Below are 20,577 nucleotides of genomic sequence, written 5' to 3'. Positions count from 1 at the left end.
TGCGCGTGTGGCCCGCGCCATTCACTCACGGTCGGGGTAATCGCATTTGGTTCACCCCTGACAAACGACTGACTCGAAGCTCCTCAGGTGAGGAACTGGTTTTTGTGAAAGTTTTGTTTTCATTTTTTTCAACCGATCCACCACCCTCCTGCTGCCCGTGATCTAAAGTTCATTAACGGCCAAAGATGAGTCCGAATTTCCGGCGATTTCCGCTATCTTTTTCGCCGCGGAGCCGATTTCCGTTGTGCGAGGAAATGTCGATTTTTGTTCGATACACATGGTCACGAAAAGCTGATTAATTATAAATTTGAACATTCACGGTTTCTGTGTTTTTCTTTTTTTTCTGTTGGAACACGACGAGGAAGTCGTCCCTACACTAAGAGTGCTGGTTACGAAGGTTGTAATTTCACTGTTGGGCTTTCCACCCTCTTCTTTTTCAATCAATCAATAGTGATCAATATTTAAAAATAATAACTGCCACTACTATAGTAGAAACGTATAATCAAACTTTGAGCAAATAATCACCTCACAATCACTTTGGAGTGCAGCACTCCCGAATTTTCCCATAAAACGAAATTTCCGTGGCACGACGACTTATCCTGAGCGTACCGGCTTGTTTTAATTCGTTATACTAAATCACACACAATTTTTATAAAAGTACACCTCCGCGAAAGTTTGTACCCGTAAACGCGATGCTTTACGCGCGAAAGCTCCGAACCGACTGAAAGCGTGGTTGCGACGCGACGTCCGATGTGACCGACGGAGGCTCGGGCTTCGGGTTTCTTTGCGGCGACGACGTCTGCGACGACGACGACGTCATGTGTGGGGGATCGATCTGTGGTGTGCTGGATTGTTTGTGAACTGGACAGGGTGACGAATGGGAGCTTATTTATCGAAACTACAATACAAATTTACAAAAAATACTAAAATACTAAAATACTAAAATACTAAAATACTAAAATACTAAAATACTAAAATACAAAAATACTAAAATACTAAAATACTAAAATACTAAAATACTAAAATACTAAAATACTAAAATACTAAAATACTAAAATACTAAAATACTAAAATACTAAAATACTAAAATACTAAAATACTAAAATACTAAAATACTAAAATACTAAAATACTAAAATACTAAAATACTAAAATACTAAAATACTAAAATACTAAAATACTAAAATACTAAAATACTAAAATACTAAAATACTAAAATACTAAAATACTAAAATACTAAAATACTAAAATACTAAAATACTAAAATACTAAAATACTAAAATACTAAAATACAAAAATACTAAAATACTAAAAACGATCGGGATTTTTTCATACATTTGGAATGTAATAACAACATTTTTAGAAAATACTCTAATTTTTCACAAAACTACGTATTTTCGAATAAAATACTCAAAATTTCCGTTTTTACAATGTGGGTATCAAACGATCGGGATTTTTTCATACATTTCGAATGTGATAACAATATTTTTTTGAAAATACTCTAAATTTTCACATTTTACGTATTTTTGTGAAACTTTTCAATATTTCAGTTTTTACAATATGGATATCAAATAATCGAATCAATTTTTTTCAAAAATACGTAATTTTGTGAAAATTTTGAGTATTTTCATTTTTTTATAACTTTCGAAATGTATGAAAAAATCCTGATCGTTTGATACCCACATTGTAAAAACGGAAATGTTTAGTTTTTTTTTCCGAAAATACGTAGTTTTGTAAAAATTCCGATCGTTCGACACTCACATCGTAAAATCGGAAATTTTGAGTATTTTTTTAGAAAATACGTAGTTTTGTGAAAATTTGGAGTATTTTCAAAAAAATGTGTTATTACTTTCGAAATGAAAAAATCCCGATCGTTTGATACCAACATTGTAAAAACGGAAATTTTAAGTATTCTTTCGGAAATACGTAGTTTTGTTAAAATTTTAAGTATTTTCAAAAAATACTGTTATTACATTCGAAATGTATGAAAAAATCCCGATCGTTCGATACCCACATTGTAAAAACGGAAATTTTGAGTATTTTATTCGAAAATACGTAGTTTTGCGAAAAATTAGAGTATTTTCTAAAAATGTTGCTATGAAAAATGTATGAAAAAATCCCGATCGTTTGATACCCATATTGTAAAAATTGAAATTTTGAGTTTTTTTTTTCAAAAAGACGTAGTTAATTAGAGTATTTTCTAAAAATGTTGTTATTACATTCCAAATGTATGAAAAAATCCCGATTGTTTAATACCCATTTTGTAAAAATAAAAATTTTGAGTATTTTATTGGGAAATACGTAGTTTTGTGAAAATTTTGAGTATTTTCTAAAAATGTCGTTATTACATCCAAAACGTATGAAAAAAAACCTGATCATTTGATATTGCAATAACAATATATTTTTGGTTTCTTTAGAGAAAAAAAATGCATTTTCGAAGTACAGGAAAAATACGTATTTTTGTGAAAATTTGTGAAATTGATCTGATGTTTTGTTCGAAGATATACATTTGCATGCCTGGCAATATCTTGAAAAAAAAAACAGATCTTCTACAAGTTAGAATAACACTCTACACATCGTGACTCACTTTGGTGACCATTTGCTTTTTCCTTAGGCTGGTACAAATATTTTTAAAAGTTTTTGTCACCCCCCTTCAAAATTGGCCCGAAAAATCAGGGGGCAAAAAAAATATTTTTACAATAAACTTCAAAATTTCAATGAAAATTCAAGGGCAACCAGCCGAAATCAAATAAAAATACATTCTCCTGCGTTTAAAATCATTTTTAGCATGTTTGGGTTTATTAAAAAATCTTAAGATTTTTTGAAAATTTTCGATGCAAAATCTTTTTTTTCGATACAATTTTTGTTTTTGTCAGATCTTAGACTTTTTGAAAACTAATAATTGCAAAACAACTGAACTAGTGTAAAATGCATTTTAAAACACTTTTTTCATTTAAATGTGAAGATTATGGCTTGTTATTTAAGTTTTTATATTTTTTTTATTTTTTGCCCCCTTGACCTTTTTAAATATTTGCATCGGCCTTATCATGATATGGAAACCATCGTCAATTATTGTATCATTTTTTTAATTTGAGAATCATTGGATTTAGAGCAATAATATATTGAGGGTATTTAAGAAGAGTAAAACCTTGGTCATCTTGGTTCAGATATTCGTTAATATGTGTTATTTAGAAGTCAGATTACGAGAGGACCAATTTTTAGACTAAAAGTGATCAACGCTCAATGTTAAGAGCTCAATTTAACTTCAAAAATAGTGTTTATAGCATTGATCAGTGGGTAATTCTCCGCCAACTCACACAGCAGTTGCCCCGACCCCTCTTCGATTTGCGTGAAACTTTGTCCTAAGGGGTAACTTTTGTCCCTGATCACGAATCCGAGGTGCGTTTTATGATATCTCATGACGGAGGGGCGGTACGACCCCTTCAATTTTTGAAAATGCGAAAAAAGAGGTGTTTTTCAATAATTTGCAGCCTGAAACGGTGATGAGATAGAAATTTGGTGTCAAAGGGACTTTTATGTAAAATTAGACGCCCGATTTGATGGTGTCTCAAAATTCTGAAAAAACGTATTTTTCATCGAAAAAAACACTAAAAAAGTTTTAAAAATTCTCCCATTTTCCGTTACTCGACTGTAAAAAAATTTGGAACATGTCATTTTATGGGAAATTTAATGTACTTTTCGAATCTACATTGACCCAGAAGGGTCATTTTTTCATTTAGAACACAATTTTTCATTTAAAAATTTAGTGTTTTTTCTAACTTTGCAGGGTTATTTTTTAAAAAAGTTTTGAAAAAGTTGGTCGTCATCGATCATGGCCGTTCATGGTCACCCGCGACAGACACGGACGACGAAACAAAGAGAAACGCAAAAAGTAACTTTTTCAAAACTTTTTTTTCGTAAAATCGCGATAACTCGTGATGTTTACAAGCAAACCCCTTATGTATATATATCAAATTTTTTGTAATTGTCTGCTCCACAACTTTGTAGAACATTGTTACACTCCAAAAAATAACCCTGCAAAGTATGAAAAAATGACCCTTCTTGGTCAATGTAGATTCGAAAAGTACATTAAATTTACCATAAAATGACATGTTCCAAAAAATTTTACAGTCGAGTAACGGAAAATGGGAGAATTTTCAAAACTTTTTTAGTGTTTTTTTCAATGAAAAATACCTTTTTTCGGAATTCTGAGTACGCCATCAAATCGGGCGTCTAATTTTACATAAAAGTCCCTTTGACACAAAATTTCTATCTCATCACCGTTTCAGACTGCAAATTATTGAAAAACACCTCTTTTTTCGCATGTTCAAAAATGGAAGGGGTCGTACCGCCCCTCCGTCACGAGATATCAAAAAACGGACCTCGGATTCGAGATCAGGGACAAAAGTTACCCCTTAGGACAAAGTTTCACGCAAATCGAAGAGGGGTCGGGGCAACTTTTCCCGATTTCGTGTGAGTTGGTAGAGAATTACCCCAGTAGAATCGGTGGATACGGCCATCTTTTCGTTGCTGTTGACATAAGAATATAATTCTTACAATTTTTGATGAATTTGTTGATATTTGGATATTTAATCTTCTCTTTATAAAAATTAATTTTTTTTTTCAAGTTTTTGTCTACGTCTACGTTTTTCTATAAAATAATCATGTTTTGGCATCAATTATAAATTTTTCTGTCCTGATTTTTTTTCTGGATATTTTGAAAATAATAATTTTTATGACCAAAAAACTAATAAAGAAAAAATATAGTAAAAAAACATAATAAAAAAATTAACAAAAATATGTCGTCACCCTGTCCCATCCACTTTTCTCTTCTCTTTATTTGTTTTGGAACAGTCTCGTAGCATCGCGACGGCAGTTGTCGTCGTCCATGTTTACTTTTATCAACCAGCTCCTCTCGTTCTCTCTGACTCCTCTGACTCACCTCGAAACCACCCACTCTTCAACATGGACAATGCCACCCCTTGGGAAAATGAACACATTGCATCGCATTGCATTGTGGTTTGGCTCATCAAGCCTTGATTGATTGCTCGGTCGCGGCGTTTTTTCCAGTGATTTGCGGGACGCGATGGTGAGGTTGATATTAATCAGCGGTTGATGATGTTTGACAAAGTTATTATTGATGAGTAGTTTGTTTTTTGTTTTTGCATTTAAAAGGCTGGGAAATTGTTTTTTTTCTTGCTGAGGTTCGCCGCTTGACGTCTTGTTGGCAGTTGAGGTCTCTCTAAATGATTGCGCTAAAAAGTGATACTTTTTACTTCGTTACAGTTTAATGGAGGGAAATTTGCAAAGTTCGCATCAATTCTGTCAGAAAGCACAGCTAATTCAGTTCGTTCCTGGCGGAAACCGATATTGGATACTCGTGCGATATGGGGAAGCTGATATTGCTCCATAAGATGTGTACAACAGTGCACAGATAATACGCATTCCAATCATTACGGTCAGACTTATCTTACGTTTTTTCAGCTGAATGCGAACAGTACATTTTTGGAGTAGGTTTTAAAATTGGCTTATTTTATTTTGAATCAAATAATTCCACAAAAATGTAGATTGATGCTTTATCAAAAAATAAAGAATCAACGAAAAATTTCAAAACATTTTCAAAAACTACTCCAATTTCGAAGTTTAAGCTGAACGTACACGCAAAAGTAGCATGTCTTGAGATGCATAGTGTGGCTGGCCAATAAAAAACCGCCAGCAATCTTTAAACCAGGCGCAAAATGTAGGTCGTTGCAGAAAATCGCATTTTCCGCCCTTCCCCTCGACTTACCCCCATAATCGTGCAGCTGCTTAACTCGGCAGATTGAAAACTGCAACAACCGGTAATGTTGTTGTTGTTGGCTTGAACTTTTCCTTCTGAGTTTCGCACAATGTTGTCGATTCTGCGCGCAAGAAAAGTAGAAAAAACGGTGCTGTGCAGACAAGATTCACTTTCGTTTGCAGATCCAGTTTTGTTTTCTGTTGGTTGGCGCACGCCGATTTATCTTATCTTTGGGGGTCTCCCCCCATCGCTTGAAGGTGGATCAGCTGATTTATGGTGTTGGTTGATTTGTTGTGGGTGTGGGACGAGAACATTTGGCAAGATTAATTTTTACTTGCAACGTTGTTTTTAATTTGCATGATTAAATCTCAAATTTTTATAGCTTTTGATTAATGTGTAAGAAATAAAAAAATGGGTTTCAATCATTTTGCGGTGGATCAACTATAGTCTAAATGGAACGAGCTTTCAAGCAAGGTATTTTCTGCCAAGAAAGCCTTCGATCCAAATTATTTAAAATTGTTTTAACTTTTTGTTCATGTACAAAGTGTCACTGTGCTCATACAAATCAAGTTAATCGTGTAAAAAATGAGATATGAAAACTAAATTCAGGACCTATTTAAATTTAATTTAATTAAGCTCAATTGATTAATTAGTAAACACTCCATAAAAGTTTCCTTAAACTTATAAAAAATCACTTGAAAAATATAATTAGTTTAAAAACACCCAAGTTGCACTTTCGAAATTTAGCTATTAAATTAATTTTTGGTTACTTTCAAACACGTCCTTACTTTTAATTAAAAAAAGCAAAAAAAAAATCAAAAACAAAAAACAAACACGTTACTTAATCCACCTTTGAGGTGAGTAAAAAACAGACTACCTACAGACTTTTTGTCAAGATTATACAGACATCGCTTTTGAGGAAAATGGCATCCCTCGACACGACTTGTTCATGGTGATCAGACCCGACCATTTAAGGTTATGTAAATTCAGACCATTTTTAAAACTGCATGTAATTTTAAATAGGTAAGTCAGATCTTGTAAATTCCTAATCCAAAAAAAAGGTCATTTCAGAACCTTTCTAAATATATATAATATGGCAGTTTTTCATGCAAAAACTACCCTTTTTTTGCAAATTGTGAAATTTATATGCAGCAGTTTTTTGAGCATAACTTTTGATGTGCTTTACTAAATCTTATAAATTTTAATAGGGACTTATGGGACGCATCGAATGAGGCTAATACGGTCAAAATCGGCTCAGCCAGTGACGAGATATTCCAGTGACATTGATTCGATACACATGTCTACATACAGAAAAACTCGGAAAACTCGAAAAACTCGGAAAACTCGAAAACTCGAAAAAATCGAACAACTTGAAAAACTCGAAAAACTCAAAAAACTCGAAAAACTCGAAAAACTTGAAAAACTTGAAAAACTCGAAACACTCGAAAAACTCGAAAAATTCGAAAAACTCGAAAAATTCGAAAAACTCGAAACACTCGAAAAACTCGAAAAACTCGAAATACTCGAAAAACTCGAAAAACTCGAAAAATTCAAAAAAACTCGAAAAATACGAAAAACTCGTAAAACTCGAAAAATTCGAAAACTTAGAAAAACTCGAAACACTCGAAAAACTCGAAAAATTCAAAAAACTCGAAAAACTCGAAAAACTCGAAAAACTCGGAAAACTCGAAAAACACGAAAAACTAAAAAAACTCATAAACTCGAAAAATTCGAAAAACTCGAAAAACTCGAAAAACTTAAAAAACTTGAAAAACTCGAAACACTCGAAAAACTCGGAAAATTCGAAAAACTCGAAAAACTCGAAAAACTCGAAAAACTCGAAAAACTCGAAACACTCGAAAAACTCGAAAAACTCGAAAAATTCGAAAAACTCGAAAAATTCGAAAACCTAGAAAAACTCGAAACACTCGAAAAACTCGAAAAATTCAAAAAACTCGAAAAACTCGAAAAACTCGAAAAACACGGAAAACTCGAAAAACTCGGAAAACTCGAAAAACTAAAAAAAACTCATAAACTCGAAAAATTCGAAAAACTCGAAAAACTTGAAAAACTCGAAAAACTAAAAAAACTCGAAAAATTCGAAAAACTCGAAAAATTCGAAAACCTAGAAAAACTCGAAAAACTTGAAAAACTTGAAAAACTTGAAAAACTCGAAACACTCGAAACACTCGAAAAACTCGAAAAATTCGAAAAACTCGTAAAATTCGAAAAACTCGAAAAACCCGAAACACTCGAAAAACTCGAAAAATTCGAAAAACTCGAAAAATTCGAAAACTTAGAAAAACTCGAAACACTCGAAAAACTCGAAAAATTCAAAAAACTCGAAAAACTCGAAAACTCGGAAAACTCGAAACACTCGAAAAATTCGAAAAACTCGAAAAACTCGAAAAACTCGAAAAACTCGAAACACTCGAAAAACTCGAAAAACTCGAAAAATTCAAAAAACTCGAAAAATACGAAAAACTCGAAAAACTCGAAAAACTCGAAACACTCGAAACACTCGAAAAACTCGAAAAACTCGAAAAATTCGAAAAACTCGAAAAACTCCAAAAATTTGAAAAACTTGAAAAACTTGAAAAACTTGAAACACTCGAAAAACTCGAAAAATTTGAAAAACTCGTAAAATTCGAAAAACTCAGAAAACTCGAAAAACTCGAAACACTCGAAAAACTCGAAAAACTCGAAAAACTCGAAAAATTCGAAAAACTCGAAAAATTCGAAAAACTCGAAAAACTCGGAAAACTTGAAAAACTTGAAAAACTTGAAAAACTTGAAAAACTTGAAAAACTCGAAACACTCGAAAAACTCGAAAAATTCGAAAAACTCGAAAAATTCGAAAAACTCGAAACACTCGAAAAACTCGAAAAACTCGAAATACTCGAAAAACTCAAAAAACTCGAAAAATTCAAAAAACTCGAAAAATTCGAAAAACTCGAAAAACTCGAAAAATTCGAAAAACTTGAAAAACTCGAAACACTCGAAAAACTCGAAAAACTCGAAAAATTCGAAAAACTCGAAAAACTCGAAAAACTCGAAACACTCGAAAAACTCGAAACACTCGAAAAACTCGAAAAACTCTAATACTCAAAAAGCTAAAAAAATTCGAAAAACTCGAAAAATTCGAAAACCTAGAAGAACTCGAAACGCTCGAAAAACTCGAAAAACTCGAAAAACGCGAAAAATTCGAAAAACTCGAAAAACTCGAAAAACTCAAAAAACACGAAAAACTAAAAAAACTCATAAACTCGAAAAATTCGAAAAACTCGAAAAACTTCAAAAACTCGAAAAACTCGAAAAACTCGAAAAACTCGACAAAACTTGAAAAATTCGAAAAACTCGAAAAACTCGAAAACTTGAAAAACTTAAAAAACTTGAAAAACTTGAAAAACTTAAAAAACTTGAAAAACTTGAAAAACTTGAAAAAACTTGAAAAACTCGAAAAACTTCAAAAACTTAAAAAACTCGAAAATCTCAAATCGAATCGAAAAAATTGAAAAATTAAAAAAAAAATCAAAAACTCGAAAAATTCGAAGACCTCAAAAAACTCAAAAAACTCGAAAAACTCGAAAAACTTGGAAAAATCGAAAAAATTGAAAAATTTAAAAAAAAATCAAAAACTCGAAAAATTCGAAGAACTCAAAAAACTACAAAAAACTCGAAAAATTTGAAAAACTCGAAAACTTGAAAAACTAGAAAAACTCGAAAAAATCGAAAAACCTGAGAAACTCGAAACACTCGAAAAACTCGAAAAAACTCAAAAGTTCGAAAAACTCGAAAAACTCGAAAACTTGAAAAACTTGAAAAACTTGAAAAACTTGAAAAACTTGAAAAACTTGCAAAACTTGAAAAACTCGAAAAACTTGAAAAACTCGAAAACCTGAAAAACTCAAAAAACTCGATAAACTCGAAAACTCGAAAAAATCGAAAAACTTGAAAAACTCAAAACACTCGAAAAACTCAAAAATCATAAAAATCATCAAAAATCACAAAAATCACAAAAATCACAAAATGTATTTTTACTAGTACTGGTATTTTCAATTAGATTGGATTGATGTACCGAAATCCGATATATAAATATTAAATGATCTTACCACTAATCCTGTTAATAAAATATTCACCATTTTTAAATATGTTACGTAAAACATTCTGAAAATCAAAGAAACATATTTTCAGACCAACTTATCACCATTTTTTTTACATTGCGATGATTTAGCCTTTTTTTGACCGCCCTATTTCGGATAGGGCAATTCCACAGACCTCCCATGCCAACTTTTAGCCAAGGTCACGAAATATTTTTTTTCGTTGTCTAATTTTTGATTATCGAGCTTAGGTATGACTCCTAAACTTCGCTAAAATGATTTGAAATGTTTAAATCCAAGATGGCGGTGATGAAATATTGAAAAAAAAAACGAAGTTGACTTTATAGCTGTCGGCCACCAACCACTAGTGTCTTCCTTTTTATCTACAAGGACTCGCCGCCCTGGGCTCCTAAGTGTATGAAAGTATGGCACGGAGCGACGGAGCCGAATACCCATATTTACACAAAGAATTTTAGAGCGCCCGCCGCGGGATTCGAACCGGCGACCTCTGGATTGTGAGTCCATACATACAAAAAAAAATACATTTTATTTTTTAATAGGCAATCAACAACTCAAATTTGACTAAAATGTGGTCGTAGAACTCAAATTTTATGTTAAAAACAAGAAAATGAAAAAATACAAAAATAAATTTTTTTCGTGATTCGATTATCCGAAGTCCCATACAAACCTTCGGATAATTGAACTTCAGATAATCGAAACTTCGGACAATCGAGGCTACGGATAATCGAGTCTAGACTGTATTGAAATTATGAAAAAAAAAAAAAAAAAAATGGAAAACATTTTTGATTTCATGATGACAAATCGATGGTAATTTTTTTTTGAAGATTAATTATAGAAATTGAAATACTCATACATTTTTAAAACTAATAAATACACTGACTTAAATTAATCAAATCGAAATAGCTAGTAGTAATGAATACTTAGGAAGACTCAGGCTGACCAAAATAACTAACTAATAATTGGCGACATTGAACTTTTGCTAAATCGATTTTCTGTCCAATCCAAATCAATTATCCATGAAATTAATCTTCTCTCGGCACAGGTTCATCCGTTTGAACAAATGCAAAAACTCGTCATGGCTTCAAATTTCGGCCCGTTGAAGCTTGAAGGCCCCCACCGTCAAACCAATAAGTCAAGTCAAGCGGCAGCGATCATTCCGTATTCAAACAGGGTTGTCGTCGCCAAACAATACCTTGTCGGGTTGCTGGCGGTGATCAATTCGAATCGATAGAAAACGACGATGCAAACGGTTTATGGATTTTATTTTCTGCACCTCGACGGTGCTCGCCCCGAACGTGGCTCAGCGCGATTGTGTTTTGCGCCATAAATATGCAAATCGCCAGCGTCCAAACGTTGTATAATCGCAATTAGTAACGCAAACTCATACCTGGTGTTAGAACTATTAAAAGGACCATAAATAACCAGCTCGTTACGCAGAAAGCCACACACTTTCTGCTTTGCGGTGCGTTGATTCTGACAGTTTGCCATAATGGCGGCGACGGCGGATGCCATAAAAAAATCGCGCTCGAACCAGTTTGGTTGTGCGTGCGCTGATTGAGCGCTTGATTTATGCAGATCGCAGAGTTGGACGGACAGGGTGAGGACACGTGAGCGTCTAGCGGTGTGGCGATCGGAAAACGTTTCTCCATCGATCGAGCGCGAATCGCCCGCGCGCTAATAAGGTGAGATCAGTGAAAGTACCTTACGGTGTGGTGTTTTTTTTTTGTTCGCTCTTGCGTCTGCTTAAGCTTAGCAGCTTTGGTTAGTTTTGCTGGTCTCAGAGAAGTCGATCAAAGCGGAGTTGGCACCTTTCGTAATAATCTACTGACTTATATTTGATAAACTGTAGACGGTTCAAGAATTAGGAGAAAAAAAAATCTTAAAAATAAGTTTCACCAGATTTTACTCAAAAAGAAGAAAGCAAAAGTAATTTTTGCTTGACTTTATTCTTCATTCTTTTCGGTTTGATTTGCTAGATTGATTCCGCTCACGATGTTTGCTCTGACTGCTTCGCCTTAAGCGATTTCCGTTCGATTTGCAATTTGTGATTTCGGCACAGTTTCCAAAATTAGTTTCTTGAAGCGATGCTGAGCATCATCATCACTGTCCAAGATGGTTTGCTGAAAATCAAGGCAAATAACAAGTTTCAGGCAAAATAAAAATCAAACGCGTTGTTTTAGTTCTAATTTCTAAAATTCAGCTCTTAGCAAATCGGCATAAACCAAGTCTGATACAAATTGTACTTATCCATATTTTCTCAGGCGGCCTACAGGGAAATTGAATGGTTTGCAAAAAAATATGTTTTCGGAAATCTAAAAAGTGAGCTTCGGGTTTAACACTCAAACGCTCGGGTAGTCATTTGACCCCTATTTTTTTTTTTCTTAGAAATCCCATAACTTTTGATAGAATTGACCAATTTGGATGCTTTCGGTTGCAAAAGATCCAGATTTGTCTATATTTTGAACTGCCAGATGGGGGACAAATGTGGTCCATTTTTACCGGAGATATTCCGGATTCTGTTGGGGTACCTCGGCCCTCCTATATGGGTATTTGGCCAATATAATAAAAACTTTTCAACAGAAAAATTTCGGAAATGATGCAAAACTACAAGGCATCCAGCAAAAATAATTGACATGGTTAAGTCCTACGGGGCAGCGGAGCCGGTTCCAGTTGGGCAACAATTGACATCAGCTCAGTGAACCGTTTCCGGATAGAACCTGTTCCGGTGCCCGAAGGTCTTCAGCATGTCATGTATCTATGCAGGATGATGTTTTAGGATGATTCCTTGAAGTTTTGCATCATTTCCGATTTTATTCTGTTGAGATCAGTAGTGCGGTGCCTGTGTGGACGCGCAGTCCTGTTTTTTCGTGTTATTTTCCATCTCTTTTGTGTCGCTATTTGTGTACATGGGGTGATTGGATTTCTTCTGATTCGTGTTGTTTTCATCTCTTTTGTGTCGCTGTTTGTGTGCATGGGGTGATTGGTCTTCTTCTTCTTCTTTTTTCTTTATTTTTAGTTCGCGCGTTCGTTGGCCAATGAGTTTATTTTTGTTCTCTTTACATAGTTTTCGATAGAAACGATCCGAATTCTTTTTTTTTTTCGAGACAAGCAAGTCGTATTTGCTGGATTAAGTCCTTTCTATATCATCGATGATCGGAAGGCACGCCGACGAATATGTTTTAAGGCTTATGATATAAAATCATTTTAATGAATAAAGCCCTTCTTACATCACCGTTGATCGGAAGGCACGCCGACGAAGAATTTCTGGAGGATCGCGGTCGAATTAATACTATATTTAAAATTCTAGATAGCTATCTTTCGGATTCGATTGTGAGTAGCGGGACTTCGCGGTTACTATGCAACGTATTTTTTGGAGTCTTTTTATATTTTAATTTTATAAGTCCTTCTTTTATCATCGTTGATAGGAAGGCACGCCGCCGGTTAAGTTCGTTTAAGTTATTGTTTTAATTTCATTACAATCGGTTACGTGGTGTCCTGTTTTCTTGTCGTTTATATTCGTTGATCGTAATAATTTATTCCAACTGGCAGCTTTAGTATTAACTCATCTACTATTTTTGACATTTGCTCGCGTTATCTTAATTGTACCAACAGTAAAAATATACTGATAAGTCCAGCCCATAGCACTACCGCTCGGTTGGCACGCGTTCGATTAAAACAAACTTTTAAATAATCAATTATTTATCTTTCCGCAGCCGGCTGCCTAAGATTTAAAATTTCAACCGATAAACAAAATGCTCATGGTCACATCACTGCCACTCGTGAATCCTGACCTCATACCCATCTACTAACCCCCTCAAAACTCATGTGATACTTTGTCGGAGAAGCAGTCGATTGGGCGGTCTCTATCACTCAAGTATCGGACTAACATTCCCATCCACTTCCCCGTGACCCTACCACTGGTCGTGGCCGGCGCCGGTATTGATCAGCATGGTAGGGGCCTTTGAGAAGTTGCGAAGCCCTTTGCGAAGGGCCTTTGAGAAGTTGGAGTGGGTATAATACCGTTTTGAGGGTATTTGTATCGATAGAATAGATTTTTCGTGGAATTTCGTACCAACCCGGAATTACGTCGTCGGAAAATCCGCCGGCATCTGAACCGGTCCACAATTCACAAGTCAACCTATGTGGAACCGGAAAGGGCATAAAATTTCCGATCTTTTGATACCCATACATCCAGGTTTTCTATAAAACCCACGTTTTTAAATACCTAAGCAAAAACGTTGTTATGGTTTCTTTTGAGCAACCTGCCAAAAATGTATGGAATTTCGTAATTTTTGTGCTTACTTTTTGCCCAGGTATTTAAAAACGTAGGTTTTAAAGAAAACCTAGATGTTTGGGTATCAAAAGATCGGAAATTTTATGCCCTTTCCGGTTCCACATAGGTTGACTTGTGAATCGTGTACCGGTTCGGATGCCGGCGGATTTTCCTACGACGTAATTCCGGGTTGGTACGCAATTCCAACGAAAAATCTATTCTATCGCCCTTTGAACGACCGCAAAGGATTTAAAATGGATTTTTAATTCAGTTTTTAAAAAGTCACTTCACGGCCCTTCTTTGCAGAAATGCTCCTACTTGACAGCTCTTTCCAAGGGGACCTTAGTTGATCCATCGAAATAAATGTTGTCTTGTCAATAACTTTTTGTTTGCATAAAAATAAAAAATAAAAGTTATCAGAAATGGTTTTTAATCGTGTTTCTTACCGTTGTTCATAAAAATTTGAGAAAAATAATAACGGTTAGTCATGGAAAAAGGCTTTAGCGAAAATGATTATTAGGGGATAGGGGCCATCCATAAACCACGGCGATTGTCCACGATCCATACAAAAAAGTTTTTTTGTATAGGCAATTGTCAACGAGGGGGTAACAGATTCCCAAAAAAGTGTCCACGTGGTTTATGGATGGTCCCATATGAAAATTCGGAAAAATTTAATTTAAATAAACGGCAATTGGCGTAAGTGTCACTTCGGGGAAATGGCCGATTAGGGGAAATGGCATTCGAGGATATAGCCGATTAGAGGAAATGATATTCGGGGATGTGGCTGATTAGGGGAAGTGGTATTCGGGGATGTGGTCAATTAGGGGTAATGATTTTCGGGGGAAATGTCATTCGGGGAAATGAGCTAGACCCTTTTAATTGTACTCTTCATTTTGCAGAAAAATCGCAAACCTATCAAAGTCACCCCGGCTATCAAAGTCACCCCGTTTTACGGTATATTTAATTTAGGGCTTAACTATTTCATTCATAATTGATAATTTAAAAAAAATATGAATGCTCTAGACACAACAAACATTCTTCAATTTCATGTGGAAGAACGATATTTTTTTTGAAAAAAATAAAGTTAGAGGACATTAAATGCAAACTTTTCAGAAATTTCCAGGTTGTGCAAAATATCTTTGACCGAGTTATGAATATTTGAATCAATACTGATTTTTTCGAAAAAATCGAAATATTGGTCGCAAAATTTTTTCAACTTCACTTTTCAATGTAAAATCAAATTTGCAATCAAAAAGTACTTCAGTGAAATTTGGACAAAGTGTACCGTTTTAAGTTTAAGCCATTTTAGGTAACTTTTTTGAAAATAGTCGCAGTTCTTGTTTTTTTTATATTAGTGCACATTTTTGCCCATTTTTGAAAAAAATATTATTATTTTACGAAAAGATCGGAAAATTTCACGAATGTTTCATATTATAAAATTGTAAATCGTACCATCAGTTGCTGAGATATCGACGTTAGAAAATGGTGGGTTGTTTGGGTGAGAACTAGAAAACATAAATTTTCATGTTTTTAAACACTTGCATGGCAATATCTTAGCAACTAAGGGTCGTATCAACAAAGTTCAAATATGCAAATTATAGAGAATTTTCTCAGCTCTTCAAAAATATTTTTTTTCATAAGTGGGCAAACATGCGCACTAATTTAAAAAAATGAAAAACTGCGACTATTTTCAAAAAAGTTACCTAAAAATGGCTATAATTTGAAATCGAAATCCTTGAAAAAAAAAGTTTTAATTAGGATTTTTGATTTCAAATGGTCACTAAAAAAATGCGAAAATTTCATAAATTCTAAAACATATATTTTTGCATATTTTATTTAAATTAAATATCTTAGAAATTAGTTTTGAAAATTAAAAATTTTATTCCAAGGAAATTATTAAATCATGCAATAAACATTTTCAATTTCATGAAGAATCCAGTAATTGAACAGTTTTCAGGGGCCGTCGTATGTTGGGCAGCCCTGTTCTAGCGCTATTTCGATAATATTAGCACTCTTTTAAAATAGTATCGAAAGGTTTAACTTTTCACATTTAGATGGGGTTTAACCCGTAGAAAGATTTTATTGTAAATTGAGGCATTCTTAGGGAAAAAATAAAAAGGTTCGAAATCCGAAGTTTCAGAAGTTCTACAATCTACACCATTTTTGATTTTTATAGCTTTTTAATACAAAAAAAATATAACTCAGATTGAAAAATTTAAAAAATCCGAAATTTTTTAATACAAAATTAAAAACTCTAAAACTCAAAACTCCAAAAATTAAGAAATTTAATGATTTCAAAAATCAAAAATTTAAAAAGTCAAAATTTGCAAATTCAAAAAATTGAAAATCAACAACAATCAAGAGAACAAAAAATCAAATTCTTGAATTTTTAAAAACTTAAATTCTGCCATTTTTGTCACCATCATCATACAGAAAATCGGATAACTTTGGAACATTTTAGGTTAGAGAAATTTTGAGAAGAAAATAATAAAATTTCGTGTTTCGATTTTTCTGAGTGACTCTTTGGTAAGTATCATCGAGTGCGAACTGTATTTAAGTTTTCAAATCTCTAGATTTATGAATTTTATGATTATTTTTAATTTGTTTAAATTTTAGAATAAATTTTATTTCGGTTTTATAATTAAATTTCTAAATGTTTTGATTATATTTTGGATCTTTTTTTTGCCAAAATTATTGTTATGGCTGTTCCCTCTGGTTTACTTCATCCTAGCAAAAATAAATTTGTCCATAACATTTTCGGCGTTTCAAGATTCTGCATTCTGAGATTCGGCCCATGAGGATAAAACGAGTTTAAGGTGAAGCCGTAGATCATTTTCGAAGAAAATTGATCATCACTCCAAAATGCACTGTATTGAATTCAATTTAACGAATTTCTGCACCAAAATGAATCAGCATGTGCCGGTTGTTGCCTTCTTGAAAACAAACATGATGAAACTCGTTGCAAAGCTTGTTTCTTGTAACACCCGTCGTATTTATCCACCTCGGCAAACTTCGTCGTGCTCATGTTTTTTGTTTTTTTTGCAACTCGTTTCATGGACAAATCTGACATCGTGGCGATATTGATTTTCTCCAGATTTTGCTGTTACTGCTAAGGAGTGAGCAAGAGCAATTCAAAATTGCACACGAAAAATTCAATAAATTTTAATCGAATTTTTTTTTTGAGACGCTGATTTTAGCGAATTGCCGACTGGATTTCGTCATGTGTACGTGATGATTTCTCAAGCTCAAGCTCCACCAGAACATACATTCAACTGCTTTTTTAAGGGGATAAGGGAAAATCTTCACGGTATCCCCAAATAAGATTATAGGACAGTTTTTGGGAAGAAAAAATAAATTTTCATTGAAAATTGTAAATTTTATTGTAAAATGTAAATTTTCGTAGCAGATAAAAAAAATCATAAAAACATGAGAACGCCCCCTCAATCATTTTACTCTGTTATTGTTTTTTGGTGACTGTTTACTTTTAAACTGGATAACAGTCCAGTTATCGAGCGCCTGCCCCAGTTAGACTACGCCCAGCTACCGAGGTAGTCTGTACTTTAGATTGCACCATTTTCAGGGTTGTTACGGGAAAGTCGAAAAAAAATCCGCGCCAAATCCGCGCCGACCGAAACCTCAATACGCGCCATATAAAAAAAATCGCGACCAACATTCAAGAAATGTTATTTAAAAAAAAACTAACTTAATCCACCTATGTGGTTGATGCCTTCCTCACTTTTTACCAAAAATGGGTGTATGAGTGGTTTTATCATTTTTTTTAGATCCAGAAAAAAAGAACACAATGTATAACTTATGTGGTCATAACTCGAGACAAGGTTGCCAGATCTTCAATGTTTTGGACTCTTTGCAAAGGCCTTTCAATTACCTAACTAACGATGGGTCGGATGATGGATCCGGTCATAGTTTACATACATTTAAGTGAGATCCGGCTTCAAAAAAGTACATAAATATCACTTAAGTGGTCATAACTCGAGACAGAGTTGCCAGATCTTCAATGTCTTGGACTCATTGGAAAGGCCTTTCAATTACCTAATCAACGATGGGTCGGATGATGGATCCGGACATCGTTTACATGCATTTAATTGAGATCCAAGTATTTGTGAAAACACATTTTTATGCATAACTTTTGAACTACTTATCGAAACTTCCAACAATTCAATAGCGATGTATGGGACCCTAAACCAAGTCGAATGCAATTGGTTCGATCAAAATCAGTTCAGCCAGTGCTGAGAAAACTCAGTGAGAATTTTGGTCACATACATACATACACACACACATACACACACACATACACACACACAGACATTTGTTCAGTTTTCGATTCTGAGTAGATATGTATACATGAAGGTGGGTCTAGGAGCTTTTAATAGAAAGTTCATTTTTAGAGCAGGATTATAGCCTTACCTCAGTGAGGAAGGCAAAACTAATACCGAAGTATTTTATAAAAAAAATGAAACTCGTTTTAAGTTTAAAGGAATGAAAGCAAAAAATCCATTTAAAAATACCTCAAGGAACACTACAATAATTTTGACCAATGTAAACAGAATAGAAAATTTTAAAACAATATAAACAAATTTTAAATATCTAATCAATTAAATTTAACTTCGAAAATATTAGCTCAAAAAAAAATTTAAATTTAAATTTTAATAAAACTACATTTAAGATTTCCAAATTCTAAAAATTCAAAATCTATGAATTTTAATACCGATTGTATTCCAAATTCCTCACTAAAATTTCATTCCGAAACAAATTGCATTTCCAAAATTTGAAATATTTTCTTCTGAAAAACTAAGAATTCAAGACATTAAGAATTTAAGAATTTAAGAATTTAAGAATTTAAGAATTTAAGAATTTAAGAATTTAAGAATTTAAGAATATAAGAATTTAAGAATTTAAGAATTTAAGAATTTAAGAATTTAAATATTCAAGAATTTAAGAATTTAAGAATTTTAAAATTTAAGAATTTAAGAATTTTAAAATTTAAGAATTTAAGAATCTGAGAATTTAAGAATCTAAGAATTTATATTTTATTTGAGATTGTTTAGATTTCCGTTTTTTTGTATTCAAAATTGTTTTAATTTAATATTTTTTTAGTTTTTATATTTTGATTTTTTTTTATTTTGATAATTTAAAATTTTGAATTTTTGATTTTTTAGTTTTTTGGAGTTTTGAATTTCACATTTTTAAAATTCTGAATTTAGAAATTAAGTTTTCTTTAAATTACAATTTTAGAAATTCGAAAAAAAATTATCTGAATATTAAAAATTTTGATTAAAAAAACTTTTAAAATATAAAAAAAGTTTTGAATTTTTGAAATTTTAATTTTGAATGATGGAGCATAAATTTTAAATGTTCAGATCTTTTATTTTCGCCAAGAATGTATAAATTTAGAAAAAAAATTCTACGGGTAAATCACATCTAAAATTCAAAAGCAAATTGAATATATCCTCTATAAAATTAAAAATAAGTAAGGTTAAAAAAACATTACTCAAAACTGAAAAGAAATTTCATATTCAAAGCCGGATATTTTAAGAAATGAGTTAAGTGTAGTAATAATTTTATTTAAGAAATTCTCAACCATACAAATAATTTCTACATAATCTTCATCTTAATTTTTCGACGGTTCGTATTAAGAAAATATTAGAAAAAATCTATTAATAAGAAATTGAAATTGTATCAACGAAAAAAAACAAATTCTCGTAATTCTTGATAATATTTTCTTAATAACTTGAAAGTAATTCAATCTATTTATCTATTTATTTATCAAAATTGCCATCCGCGCGAAATCCGCGCCTGAGCAAAATTAGTCAGCAAATCCGCGCCAAATCCGCGCTATCCGCGCGAAACGCGCCATCCGCGCGATCCGCGCCGTCCGTAACAACCCTGCATTTTATTTTCAAATTCATCCCTTGAATATATTAAGAACCATGTCATTTTTTCAATGTTGCAAAAACTGGGACAGATATGAATGTTTAAGAGTATCGGGAATTCTCGGTTTTAGATGGTTGGACTCACAATCCAAAGGTCGTAAATCCGAATCCCGGGGTGGAAAGGATCCTGTGTGTGAAAAGATTCAATCATCCAGACACTTAGAACCGACTAGGAATTTTTGCTAATGGTTCCAGTTTAAAAAATTTTGAACATATTGTGGGCACCCCTAAACCTTTTGATGTTCGCCCTTCGTAAGTGCACCGATGGATATTAGTAACAAATAAAAAAATAAAAAACGCCCGAAAGTATACATCACTCTACAAAACAGCTCGAATTGAGCAGTGTAAAGTAAACTGCGGTGGATCCCATGGACTGTGATATTGTATAAAACACCTTAAAAATAGTATCAACTAATTAGAATTTGTTTTATTTCATCAAATAATTGCACTCAGC

General features: G+C 33.1%; 2 protein-coding genes across 2 annotated transcripts in view; both read right to left on the bottom strand.

The window, feature by feature from the left end:
- Positions 1-737, bottom strand: part of LOC6053844 — a 35,904-nt gene extending 35,167 nt beyond the window's left edge. Inside the window, exon 1 of the mRNA XM_038248546.1 lies at positions 526-737. The gene's annotated coding sequence lies outside the window, so the exon portion shown is untranslated. The remainder of the gene's footprint in view (positions 1-525) is intronic.
- Positions 698-16,898, bottom strand: LOC119771122 (serine/threonine-rich protein adg2-like). Its single transcript, XM_038266524.1, has 4 exons — positions 16,894-16,898; positions 8,262-8,856; positions 5,788-5,899; positions 698-861 (listed from the first exon to the last, which is right to left on the bottom strand). Exons 1-4 carry the CDS (start codon positions 16,896-16,898, stop codon positions 698-700), a joined length of 876 nt encoding a protein of 291 aa, XP_038122452.1.
- Between the last annotated feature and the right edge of the window lie 3,679 nt (positions 16,899-20,577).

Source organism: Culex quinquefasciatus, chromosome 1, assembly GCF_015732765.1.
Source record: "Culex quinquefasciatus strain JHB chromosome 1, VPISU_Cqui_1.0_pri_paternal, whole genome shotgun sequence".
In the NCBI taxonomy this organism is placed as follows: Eukaryota; Metazoa; Arthropoda; class Insecta; order Diptera; family Culicidae; genus Culex; species Culex quinquefasciatus.
This window is presented reverse-complemented; position numbering and strand designations above follow the sequence as displayed.

Bases quoted from the DNA above. Each gene is read 5' to 3' on its own strand.
- LOC119771122 (XM_038266524.1), bottom strand. The intron at 5,900-8,261 runs TTTTCGTATTTT...TCTTGCGCGCAG, and splicing joins GTTTTTCGAGTTTTTCGAGT to AATCGACAACATTGTGCGAA. The intron at 862-5,787 runs GTAAGTCGAGGG...CACCCTGTCCAG, and splicing joins GCAGCTGCACGATTATGGGG to TTCACAAACAATCCAGCACA.